The sequence below is a fragment of the Sus scrofa genome, chromosome 16 (genome assembly GCF_054392235.1).
Source record: "Sus scrofa isolate SSC_HxYL_T2T_F1_AM1 chromosome 16, Sscrofa_HxYL_maternal_Yorkshire_Landrace_v2.0, whole genome shotgun sequence".
Classification (NCBI taxonomy): domain Eukaryota; kingdom Metazoa; phylum Chordata; class Mammalia; order Artiodactyla; family Suidae; genus Sus; species Sus scrofa.
Window position 1 is genome coordinate 86,496,823 of NC_139398.1, and position 13,741 is coordinate 86,510,563.

At 44.7% G+C, this 13,741-nt stretch overlaps 1 protein-coding gene across 2 annotated transcripts in view; it reads right to left on the bottom strand.

The window, feature by feature from the left end:
- The window catches only part of ADCY2 (adenylate cyclase 2), a 426,457-nt gene that overhangs the window by 50,693 nt on the left and 362,023 nt on the right, over positions 1-13,741 (bottom strand). For both annotated transcript variants that reach the window (XR_014831042.1, XM_021077007.2), the window contains exons 17-18: positions 9,788-9,907; positions 3,753-3,922 (exon numbers count right to left, since the gene is read on the bottom strand). Coding sequence is in view for 1 of the 2 variants with exons in the window: in XM_021077007.2 (XP_020932666.2) it covers positions 3,753-3,922; positions 9,788-9,907 (290 nt within the window). In the remaining variant the exon portion in view is untranslated. The remainder of the gene's footprint in view (positions 1-3,752; positions 3,923-9,787; positions 9,908-13,741) is intronic.

Genomic DNA, 13,741 nt, shown 5'->3' on the forward strand with positions numbered 1-13,741 from the left:
AGAGTATTGTTCTCAACCTCCCAAATGCCAGGCACTTCTGAGCTTCTGACCACCATCCCAGGATGGCAGACGAAGTCCTGAGACCTTGCTGGCATCCATTCACATGGATTTTTATGACACTCAAGTAGACTTGTATTTCCTCCTGGGAAGCTGGCTCTGCCCCAACTTTATATGAAACGGTAAGACTATCTTTGATACCATGTCCAGAATTATTCACTGATTTGGAGTTTTTCTAGTCCATACTTCTCCTGTTTTCCTGGCTGACCCGGCTGGCAAAAAAATCCTGTTGGCTTGTGCATCATCAATGTCAAATATGGCTCAGAAAAGGCCTCTGACTCAAGAACCCATGTACAGAACAACAACACGGTCCAAACTGTGTATTCAGAAGATGGTCCAGCACTCTCCCAGAAACAGAGAGAGGTCCTCTCCAAACTTTCTCTTGAAACTTAAGGGTCTAAACAAAAATGATGCCCATACTGAAAAGACACATCCCCAACCAGCCTTGTCTTTAAGGAAGCAGACATGCCATGCCAGCCAGCTCTTCTGGTTATTCAGGAGCACAAAACTCCGCTTTTTACTCATTCCTTCAACAGATGCTCGTCTGCCCACCTGCTTGAATGTCTGTGGACGTCCTCCGTGTATGGACCACAGGAAACAGGCAAGTAGACGACAGAGGCCTGGACCAGTTCACCTGGGGCGGGGGTGCTCTACACGTTTCCGGGGGAGGATGCTCTGTCCTCAGACACACCCAGGGATGAAAGCTCAGTGGCAAGGAGGGGCCAGTCCAGAGGCGAGGCAGGCAGCAAGGACAGGGAGCGCCCCAGGCAAGCCCGGATCCCAGGAAGACCGGAGCAAGGATGGGAAACCAGGAACGAAATGCAGGCAAGGACACAGTGTCCAGACATAGGTCAGGAAAGGGATGGGGGCAAGCATGTCACATCAGTGGCACAGACAAGCTCGATTAAGAAAGGAGGTGCTGTCTAGTACTGCCTTAAGCCAGCTCCCTCCTTGAAGGGTGCTTTGGAACTGAGGGACCCTCCCTCTCAAAGTGCCATCTCAAACCAGCTTCTTCTTCTTCTTTTTTAAAAGGATCCTAGTTTCAGATCTGAAAGAGTTGTATCAGCATCCACAAACCAGATAAAGGATGAAGCCATTTTCTTCGGTTCACTGAGCGGGGGAAATCTCTTTTTTTCTTTTCTTTTTCATTTTTAAAAAAGTTTTATTGCAATAGTTGATTTCCGGTGTTGTACCACTTTGTGCTGCACAGGAAAGTGACCCAGCCATACCTACACATACACTGCCTTTCTCCTACTCTCTTCCACCACGTTCTATCCCAAGAAGTTGGATAGAGTTCCCCGTGCTGGACCGCAGGACCTCACGACTGACATCCATTCTAAATGTGATCGTTTGCATCTACCAACCCCAAACTCCCGGTCCATCCCACGAAGGGGGGAATCTCTTGAGTCTCAGAATAGGGGGAAAAATTATTGACCTTGAGGGGTTGGGCTCTGGCTTGAGTCACGTGGGTACATCACACACACACTGAAGTTGGAGAAGTCAGAGGGAATTAATTCTAAGCTCCTCCTCTTAAGGGTCTCTCATTTGGAGTTATTTCGTTTTGAGGGGTTATGTGTTATGATAGTAATCTTCGTTTTTTGGCAGAGGGATGCTTCAGGGAGTGTTGTGGCGGCTCGCTCAGGAATTGGGGGGAGGGGAGTGTCAGAACCTTGGCCAAGGTGAGGGAGGCAGGCTTGCCATCCAGAGCGGATGCTGATTTACTGCTGGGAGCAAAAGCATCTCCCTGAGGCTTCTCAAGTCAGCCCTCCCTAGCACCAAGGTTATTATAAAGACAAAGCCAAGAGAACAGACACAAAAGACCTTGAATGAAACAACAGGGGTCTGAAAGTCACTCCTCTTCTTCCACCGAATAAGACTTTGCTGCTGCTGGGTTTCATCAGAGGTGGTGGAGTCTCCCCCAGGTCCCCACAGTAATTCCCTCCCCATCAGAAACCCACGAATCTAATTTTTTCTTTTGCTTTGGATGTGTACAATAGTGGGGAGCTTTGAATTCAATACAGGGAAATTTAGCAGCGTCCTCAGCTGTGCATCAAAATCGGTAACGCTACATATACTTAGAGATTGGATACTGGCTCTCTGGATAGAGTAGAGAAATATGAACGCAGGCTGGGTTGGCAAATTTGAGAATTTATTGGAAAATTAACTTTGGATTTCATTTTCATCTTGGCTAAGGAACCATAAAATTTCCTTAATCTGATTATGTATTTTTGCAACTCCACTACCCTTAGCTTGACTACAGATTATTAGGGTTTCATGGCATGAAGGATGATGAAAATTAAATCAGGTGAAGAGAAGGCGTGGCGGTTGTTTCTAAAAGCATTCTTATCAGTAAGAACTGTTTACACAGTGAGGTGCCCACATTCCTGATACAGCGCCTCCAGTGACCAGACACTGTCCACACAAAACATTTTCCGAAGCAACGGATCCATGCAAATATTTAAGGCATTTATTTTTATGTTAAAAGAGATAGAGAAATTCTATGGAGGATGATGCAAAGCACCCAGAGAAAAAAACTTGAAGTCTGGTGGGTCTAGAAATAAACTTAACACTTGATACAAAATGCGGTTTTGCTGTTAAGATGTGAGAGGAAGATTATCATGATTAAAGCTTTTTCTTTTCAAGCAGGGAATACGATTTATGATAAGCTTATAGAAGTAATTTGGTAATAGGAAACTTCATAAATCCAAGTGTGGACCTGGGGGGATGATTCTTTTTTTCTTTTCTTTTTTTCTTTTTAGGACCATACCTGCCGCTTATGGAAGTTCCCAGGCTAGGGGTTGACTTGGAGCTGCAGCTGCTGGCCCCGGGGCCACAGCCACAGCCACGTCAGGTCCAAGCTGCATGTTTGACCTATGCCGCAGCTTGTGGCAACACCAGGTCCTTAACCTGCCGAGTGAGGCCAGGGATGGAACCCACATCCTTACCAAGACAATGTCAGGTCCTTAACCTCTAAGCCACAATGGGAACTCATGCAGAATGAAGCTACTACATGGAAGGAGGTAGTCCTAAGGTCGGCAGAGTAAACGCAATCATATCCTTTCTTGGAAGTCAATTTCCTCTTAGAACAGAGAATTGGCCACAGTTGCTGATACTCCCTCCCCATGAAGATGTTTGGGAATCTCCAGTAAGAAAACCTACACTATAATTTGTGAATGCAACCACTCATTTCCCCAGTATTTTTCTGGAAACAGATTCAGCTGTTCAGGGCAGCGGCACTGCCCTGCCTGGTACATCTCTCAGTGTCTGGAGGCACTTTTGGTCGGGACTCGAGGGGGTGGATTGTCTGGCACCCAGTGGGTGGAGGCCAGGGACGCTGCTAAATAAACACCAATGCACAGGACAATGCCCCCTGCCCTGCCCTCCCCATATTCAGTCCAAGATATCAATATTGCTGAAGGTGAAAAAAAGACTATTCTCATCGATATAGTACAGATTATACCACACATCGTCACTCTAAACCATTTCATAGCTTCCGATTGTATGTGATAATTCACATTACGTAATCTATGACAGAAACACGCAGCATCCTGAACCACCCCTTCGAAGAAGCTCTCGCACACTGATTTCCAAGGACGACGACCCCTCTCACGGGCCTTCACTCCACATACAAGCACTCCTGCTCTCACCCTCCCAGGAAGGAACTCAGGAAAGAGAAGGACGAGGAAGCAGGTTACCTCTCAAACAAGACCTGGCTGTAGTCATCCAGGAGGTGCGCGTGAGTGTGGAGGAAGATGGTGTTGTAACCCACCAACGCCGCCATCATGATCAGCATCTTCAGCTCATAATTGATGCGCAGGAAGACCGAACAGGAGATCAACCCCAGGATGCAGCTGTATATAAAGTACTGGACGGAACAGGGAAATAGGTCAGGGCAAAACTTAGGGCCTCTTCAGAGAAACGCTCAAATTAGAACCAAAACTGGGCACCACGAACCCTCCTGTTGCTGGGAATGTTCGACCACTATGGAGAACAGTACAAAGCTTCCTAAGAAAACTAAAACAAACAAACAAACAAACAAAAAAATAGAGAGCTACCATATGACCCGGCAATCCCTTCCTGGGCAACTATCCAGACAAAACTATAATTCAAAAAGATACATGCACCCCTATGTTCACTGCAGCACTACTCAGAATAGCCAAGACATGGAAAAAGCCTAAATGTCCATTGACAGATGAGTGGATTAAGAAGATGTGGTACTTCTATACACTGGAATACTACTGGGCCATGAAAAAGAATAAAATGATGCCCTTTGCAGCAACATGGATGCAACCAGAGATTCTCATACTACGTGAATTAAGTCAGAAAGAGGAAGACAAATACCATATGATATCACTTACATGTGGAATCTAAAACATGGCACAAATTGAACCTGTTTACAAAACACAGACTCACAGATATAGAGAACAGACTTGTGGCTGCCGAGGGGGAGGGGAGAGGCAGTGGGATGGACTGGGAATTGTGGGTTAGTAGATACAAATTATTACACTTAGAATGGATAAGCGGAGTTCCCATCGTGGTGCAGTGGTTAACGAATCCGACTGGGAACCATGAGGTTGCGGGTTCGGTCCCTGCCCTTGCTCAGTGGGTTAACGATCCGGCGTTGCCGTGAGCTGTGGTGTGTGTAGGTTGCAGACGTGGCTTGGATCCCACATTGCTGTGGCTCTGGCTTAGGCCGGTGGCTACAGCTCCGATTCAACCCCCAGCCTGGGAACCTCCGTATGCTGCGGGAGCGACCCAAAGAAATAGCAAAAAGACAAAAAAAAAAAAAAAAAAAAAAAAAAAAAAAAGAACGGATAAGCAATGAGGTCCTACTGTACAGCACGGGTAACTATATCCAGTCTCTTGGGATAGACCAGGATGGAAGATAATATAACAAAGGGAATATATATGTGTGTGTGTGTAAATATATATATGCATATATGTGTATGTGTGAATATACATATATTTGCTGTAGAGCAGAAATTGGCACAACATTGTAAATCAACTATACTTTAATTAAAAAAATGTTAAAAAAATTGAGGACCTCTGCCAAGCTCATTTGGTCAACCCTAACTTGTGAAACCAGATGCCTTTTTTTGCTCTTTGATCCAGTGGCAAGTGACTAAACACATTTGATTTAGAAAAGAATTACTCATTATATGGCTTGCTCCCCCAGCATAGCATGTTAATAAAAATAATCATGCCTATTGCAAAATACTTTTCAAAAGTAAATTTTACAAATCTAAATTGATGACATGTCATCATAAGCAAATGTCATTTGCTTCTCGAAAATGAAAACAACATGACTCGCCACACATTTACAGAATAAAACAGAAGGACAGGATACAGAATCTTTTGTGGGCGTTCAATTATTTATTTTTAATTTTTATTTTTTGGCCATGCCCGCAGCATGTGAAAGTTGCTGGGCCAGGGATTGAACCCGAGTCACAGCAGCAATTGGGGCCATAGCAGAGACAAGGCCAGATCCTAAACTTGCTGCCCTGCCAGGGAACTCTGGGGTCTTTCGATTATTTAGTTCATTAAGAGGATACTAATCATTACACGTAGTTGTATTAAAAGTGTGAGAAAGCCTAGGCGTTTTATTAAGAGAGGTGGTGCGTTAGAGGGATTATCTAGAACAGGAAGGATTTTTAAAAGTAAAGGCTTTGACCTGGGCGAGCCATGAACACCTGGAAAGAGACAGGAGCCTGAAGAAATTAAAACCCCAAGTGTGAGAAAAATGCCGGCATGAAGGAGCATCCTTTGTGGTCCACCGGAGCCAGCTGGCTGGCCTGCCCTGTGTTGGCACATTTGTATCTATTTCCCATAACAGACATCGTCTAGACATGAGAGCCTCGGATTCAATCCTGCTCCCATCACTCAGCAGCTGAGATACTTTAGGCCAGCGACCTAACTCGCCTTTGCCTCTGGAGAACGAGGGTAATAATATCTTCCTTCTAGGTCAAGAGCATGCAAAGCTTGGAGGGACTCGCTAAATGGAATCAGCGCTCTGTCTCACAAAGGCTTTGTTTGCTGGATCATTTATGTTTTAATCACAAGGGTTAGCTGCTAGCTCAGCACTCCTGCAGCACGCAGCCAAGTTTAATGATTTTAATAAAATATGGAGCCAATGACGTTTGATAAATCCTGCCTTTACAAAACAGCCCACTGCGGTGGTGCAGTGGGCTAAGAATCCAACAGCAGTGGCTTGGGTTGCTGTGGAGGTGCAGGTTCGATTCCTGGCCCAGCACAGTGGGTTAAGCATCCTGCGTTGCCACAGCTGTGGCATAGGTCTCAGCTGTGTCTCCGATTCAATCCCTGGCCTTCCATATGCTGCAGGTGTGGCCAAAAATAAACAAACCAACCCACAAACAAATAAAATAAAATAAAATAAAATAAAATAAAATCAGCGGCTCCATGTCAGTTTCATTACATGGACTAAGCCATGTGGAAATTGCTTCTTTTGGTCCCTCTAGGCCTTTGTTTGACCTCCCCGGCTAAGGTCATCTACCCTCAGCTAGGAGGGTCCCTGCAGTCCTGTGGGTCCACGCACAGCAGCCTGACAGGGCAGGCTTTTTTTCTGGTGAGTTGAATAAAACACGGGCTTGCATTTTTTTTTTTTTAATTCCTTTTTAGGGCTGCATCCTCAGCATATGGAAATTCCCAGGCTGGGGGTCAAATTGGAGCTCCAGCTGCCGGCCTACGCCACAGCCACAGCAATGCCAGATCCTACACCACAGCTCGCGGCAAGGCTGGCTCCTTAACCCCGTGAGCGGGGCCAGGGATCGAACCCACAGCCTCATGGATACCAGTGGTGTTCGTTTCCACTGAGCCACAAGGGGAACTCTGGGCTTGCACTTTGTGTGGCTTCTTTCATTAGTTCCTTCAGGGGCTGATCCACTACCATATTTTTCCAAGGTATTCATCCCCACCAAGAGTTTGAGAATCCCTGGCTTATATCCTGCTCGGCAGCCCCTGCAATTACTGTACAACACGACTGCTCCTCAAAAACCAAGAAGCCGCCTTGGTTAGAGGCAGCGGGCAAGGCTGCCATTCAGTGTCTGACCCTGCTGCTCAAAAAGCTGCTTGTCTGCACAACTGACTCAAGGCGCTTCTGTCCCCTGCACAGGTGCCCACCTGGATGAATTCTGGTGAAGACCAAAGAAGAGAATAAAACTACAGAGCACAGACCAGCGCCTGGCCCAAGAGAAGCCATCTACATTCTGCTATTATTGTTATAAATGGGGACTCTTTGTAAGATTTGGATTTTTTATGTCAATAAATATATTTAAAGTTTTTTAAAAATTAAAGTTCATTTACAAAGTTCTGTCAATTTCTGCTGTACAGCAAAGGGACCCAGTTATACATACATATGCATTCTTTTTTTCACATTATCCTCCATCATGCCCCATCACAAGTGATCAGATATAGTTCTCCATCAATAAATACTTTTGAATTAATTAACTGATTTTTAGTTGAGTTGATTTACAACGTTGTGTCAATTTCTGCTGTACAGCGTAGTGACTCAGGCATCCATATGTGTCATTCTTTTTCTCGTATTATCTTCCCTCATGGTCTATCCCAAGAGACTGGATAGAGTTCCCTGTGCTGTACAGTAGGACTTCATTGCTTATCCATTCTAAAGGTAATAGTTTGCATCTACAAACCCCAATCTCCCCATCCATCTCACTTCTCCCACCCCGCCCTGATTCCCTTTTTTTTTTTTTTAAGGGCCACACCCATGGTGTATGGAAGTTCCCAGGCTGGGGGTTGAATCGGAGCTGTAGGTGCTGGCCTATGCCACAGCCACAGCAACACTGAGCCTTGTCTGTGACCTACACCACAGCCCCTGGCAACGCTGGATCGTTAACCCACTAAGTGAGGCCAGGGATCGAACCTGCGTCCTCACGGATACTAGGTGGGTTCGTTACTGCTGAGCCACGACGGGAACTCCACCCCCTCCAATTCTGCTAACATTTTGCTGAAAACCATTCTTAGAATGAATGAAAGTTATCAACAGTTCAGCCAAAGTAATGGGAAACAGAATAAGAAGCTCCTTCCATGAGTGTCTCTATGTGTGCGTGTGTGTTTAGGGGGTTGCTGTAATAGCTCTAGTTTGAAATATGTGCCAATGTCTATAACATACGCTTGTGATTTCACATTGGAAAATTCATTCATAGGCTTTTAAAAAGTTTCCACATTTCAAAGATATCTACTAAAATGCCTGTGTTAATGGAAATGAGCCTTTTAGTCCATTTTCTAGTCAACAGCCTTCTAGAACACCTGGAGGCCATGCACAAGGTAATATGGGAATTCATTAAAGGGGGGTTGGGACCCGCCAGGCAGTGCAGTGGGATGTGTGCATGAGGAAGAGTAAGGGGAGAAGGCCGGGCTGGGAGCCCTGGGCACCACCACGTAAGGTGCTGCTCCAGAGAGGTGGCAGGTGTCAAGAATTCTGGCCCTGGGCTCCTGAGCCGAATTCTATTACCCCACAATTCCTAGACATCTTACTTTTAGAGTTTGATACAGGTGATAAAATTAATTAGTTTATTTTTTTAGCTTTCTTTACATTTTTAAAATTAAAGTGTCGTTGATTTACAATGTTCTGCCAAATTCTCCTGTCAATAAAGTGACGCAGTCATGTGCATAGACATATATGTTTTTTCTGTTATCTTCCTTCATGTTGTATCTCAAGAGACTGGATGTAGTTCTCTGTGTCGTGCAATAGGACCTGATTGCTTATCCATTTTGTTTTATTTTAAAATTTCTTATTATAGTTAATTTACAGTGTTCTGTCAAATTCTGCTGTACGGCAACATAATCCAATTATTTATATATATGTAATGTATAAAATAGATACATTATTTTTCCCATATTTTCTTCCATTATGTTCTATCCCAAGAGGCTGGATATAGTTCCCTGTGCTGTACAGCAGGACCTCACTGCTTACCTATCCTAAATGTATCAGTTTGCATCTATGAAGCCCAAACTCCCCGTCCATCCCACTCCCTCCCCCTCCTCCTTGGCAACCGCAAGTCTGTTCTCCGTGCCTGTGAGTCTGTGTCTGTTTTGTAGATGGGTTCATTTGTGCTCATATTAGTCAATGTTTTTATTAACTTTATTTAAATTACCAAGTATCATTTATTAACATTAGTTACTGTGAAGGTAACTACGTTAAGATGGGTTCCCATTGTTATTGACACTTTATCCGATGGCAAATCGATGAAATCAACTTGCATTTCGATAGCAAGGGAAGAGCCACTGTTATCTTCGGCAATTTACTTAAGTATCTTTTGGCCTCAGTTTCCTTCTCTGGAAAATAGGAATTCCAGTATCTAACTCACGGGGTAATTTTGCGGATGCAGTGATAGAAAAAATGCCTGATAGAGTATGAAATGCCTCCATGGCAAAGATTCTTTCTGATTGATTCTGTTGGGCATTTTTAAATAACTGTCTTCTGTTACAGACACGATACATCTGAATGTCGCATTAAGAGAATACAGGTACAAGGCATCCAGGAGAGCCTCAAGAGGCCACTGAAAGGGTGCACATACCGTTTCACTGGTGCCTGCTGGCTGGCGTTTTTACCTGGCTGGGACATACTCAGGTATTGAAACTGGAGAAGAACAGTCACGTCTCCCCGGATGAGGAAGTGGAGGCCACGCCATTCAACAGGTAATAGCAGCGAGGAGAACAACAAAAGCAAGACGAACGAGGGAAATGTTCTTACCGGCAGGAAAAACAAATTTTGCGCACGCAGAATCGCTGCCTGGTTATTCAAGGCAGAAAGGCTCATGTTTGACGTATTGGCAGTTGGAGGAATTGTTTCCTCTGACTCACTCAGGAAAAACTGCAAAGAAAATGGGTTTTTTCAATGAATGAGTGCAAAGGAGATTGAGGAGTGAGCAGGGGGTGCCAGGCTCACGAATGCCAGTGTTTCTTCCACCCAATAAGCAGGATTGTGTGCGCATCCCAGCCCCTTAACGTCCAATGCTAATCCCTTCCTCGTCTCTTTGAGGGTTTCTATGGAAAAAGGCAATTATTGTGCCACCCTCTTCAGAGCAGATTCCAGAACTACAGGACTGACGTCAAAGAAAACAGAAGAAAATACAAATTTTAAAGTCAACAAAGCACAGGGTAGAGGGTTTGGTTAGAACAGCGCTGGAGGCGGACATGGCCACATTCATTCCCAGACGGTCGTCAGCTCTGCGCCCTGAGATCAGAACCTACACAAGGTGTTCCCGCAGCATCTTCACCGTCTTGGCGCAAACGTTAAATGAGTCGATGGAGTTTTTTGTTGTACGAAAATAAAGGAGGGAGTTCCCTGGAGGGTCAGCAGGTTAAGGACCTGGCGTTGGCACTGCTGTGGCTCTGGTTACTGCGACGGCTCTGGTTCTATCCCTGGCCTTGGAATTGTCACATGCCGTGGGCATGGCTAAAACGTGTGTGTGTGTGTATCTCTACATGTATACTTTATCCATATATATATATATCTCCATATATATAGTCACATATATATCGATATCTATATAGATAAAGTGATTTGATGAGCAAAATGCAATAACTGCCATCAACATTTGACTCTTATTTGTGAGTGCTTGACAGCTCAGGGTCATGAGGGATTGAATTTGGAGAGAATGGATGCTCCTAGGACTACTGGTCCTAATTTTAAGAAGGGAAATAATCCCGAGAAAATAAAGATGATTAGCTCTTAATAATTGTTACCAACACAGCCCCAGAAGGAAACTGCTGGCCAGTTAGAAAGATACGATAGAGTCAATCTCTCCCTTTCTGTCTCTCTCTGTTTCCTAGAGAAGCTGCAGCACAAACTGTTTAGGTGCCCAGGGATCAGCGACCTTCTGTACCGAGGCTGAAGGTCAGAGCGGTGTCCAGTGAGGGTAAACCAGGGACCCACCTGGGGGATGGGTCTCTTATGAAAGTAGTTCATCTCCTCCAGGAAACTAGGTTGGGTATTCTGCACAAGGCTAACCATTCAAACCCAAGGTCTGCAAAGTTACACTTCCCTGTATCGTTTCTATGGTTGCTTTTGTTTGCTTCCTTCATTTGCGTAGGTAAATAAGAAGGCATTTACTTCTGCTCAGATTCCAGGAAGGATACTTAATACCGTGTTTCTACCCATTCCATCATTTGATAACATGCGGCAAAACACGGATTTAAAAATCAAATAAATGGAGTAGATTCAGTTATTTACCACTAGAGAACTTATCAAAAACGTCGCAACCCCTGGCTGACATATAAATGTGCTAATTACTTGGAAATACTCTATCAGGGAAAAAATGGAGTATTTGGTGCAAAAATCTGGCTCCAAAATGTTACCAGTGTAGATTGAACAGACCCCACATACTAATGATTTAAACACTAATGAAGCAAGGAACGACACACAGGGAGTTCCTGCTGTGGCACAGTGGGTTAAGGATCTGGTGCTGCCACAGCTGTGGCCTAGGTCGAAGCTGCAGCTTGGATTAAATCCCTGGCCTGGGAACTTCCATGTGCCCTGAGAGTGGCCAAAAAAGAAAGAAAGAAAGAAAAAAGAAATGACAATAATAGGAGAACATCTAGTTTGGCAGGTTACTGGTCTTGTGCACCTGAGATCTTAAAACCATTTTGAAAAACCCTGGTTACATCAGCACGTAAAGAAGAAAATAAATTCTTGTGGTACAATGAGTAGAACTATATCCTGTGAAAATTTGTGTTGCAAGGAGACTATGCAGTCATAAGGCGGTTTGAACTTGAAAAACAGTGGAGAGCTTCAGTCACTAGGTCCAGTGATGCTTCATTAACTCTCTTCTGCCACCTTTTTTTCTAGGATTTAACTACCCTAAAAATCAAGAACCTCCCCATTCTGTTTAGGTGGCATCACACTGCCGTTTGGATTCAATTTCCCTCTGCGATCCTCTTTGGCACTTTCAAATAAGAAAGTCTTAATTAGAGCCAAAGTTCCAGGATTATCCATCCCACACATATCCCTCTCTCTTCCAGTTTAATGTGTGACAGTTTTCTGCACGGCATGAATTTCTGGTCTCAGAAATAATTACAGGAGCTCTTCTCTGGACCTATTTTAATATTCTACAGGCTTTGTCATAATTGGGCGAATGCTAGCCTCATCTTGGACAGGATGTTGTGATTAAGAGCATACTTTTAGCTCTACTTCCAAATGTTTTCCCAGGCCATGGAAAACATCTCAGAATTCTATTTTTTCAAATAATATCAAATCGTGAGCATGTTATTTCATACTGTGTTTTGGGCCATCACTGCCTGTCATTTGGTTGGAGTTAGAAGCAATTAACTAATTAGAATTAGACTACTGATGAACTGCTAGTTAATTACGGCTAAATCCTTGTCCACGTGGCTCACAAAGCTGGGCTCCTTATAACATTCTCCGGGAAGTGTCTCAGAAGAGATTGCAAAACGCTGCGAGGTGTCACATGACAACGTTGTCAAAATGTCAGGAAAAAAATGGCAGAGGATTTGAGCTACTCCGACATGGTTCTAAACAGTCAGCTGGAAACTAAAATGGAACAAAACACACAGATCTTTCGCAATTTGGTCTCCAAACACCCATATTTGAAAAAAAAAAAATCTGGAGAACATTGTTTGTCTCCATTTTTTATTGGGGTGCTTGAGTTCCGTGGGTGAACACCAGAATGTCCTGGTAGGAGTTCCTGTCCTGGCTCAGCAGTAACAAACCCAACTAGTGTCCATGAGGATTTGGGTTCAATCCCTGGCCTCGCTTAGTGGGTTAAGGATCCAGTGTTGCCGTGAGCTGTGGTGTAGGTCACAGACACAGATCAGATCCCGCGTCGCTGTGGCTGTGGCATTGGCTGGCAGCTGCAGCTTCAATTCGATCCCTAGTCTGGGAACTTCCGTATGTCGCTCACGTGGCCCTAAAAAGCAAAAATAAAATAAAGCAAAGTCCTGGTAAGAACTCTCGCAACTCACTGAAAATGAAACTGACCAGGACCTTTTGTCATTTTATTTATTTGTTTATTTATTTGGTCTTTTTGCCTTTTCCAGGGCTGCTCCTGCGGCACATGGAGGCTCCTAGGCCAGGGGTCCAATCGGAGCTGTATCCCACTGAGCGAGGCCAGGGACCGAACCCACAACCGCATGGTTCCTAGTCAGATTCCTTAACCACTGCGCCACGACGGGAACTCCCATTTTGTTGTTATTTATATTAGTGTGTAAGTGGAGTTAAAAGAACGCCATCCCTGTGGACTCTGGCTCTTGCAAGGACTATGAAAGTTCTGCCTCGGGATAGACATTCGTGACTAAGAATCCACGCGCAGGCTGCGTGTGGGCTGGTCCCTCTACACAGTCCGTGGCAGAGGGTGCCCGGGGGTGGCCTCAGCCCTCAGACCATCCTAATGCTCCTCTCGCCTCTCAGGTAAAGAGGGTGATGGCAGGTGATGATAGAAAAACAGTTAATAAGGGCCATTTGCCGCTGGCTGGAAAAATCCAGGGCAAATGGCGAGCTTCCCCTGCTGCGGTGGGATTATGCATCAAAGAGAAACGAAAAATCTTCAAAACATTATTTGAAGTGAAATAAGCCAGATACAAAAAGACAAACATCATGGGATCTCATGGGTGGGATATTCTAGAATCGGCAGGTTCATCCTAACGGAAAGCAGAGTAAGCCGTTATGGGGGGAGGGGGGCAGGGAAAC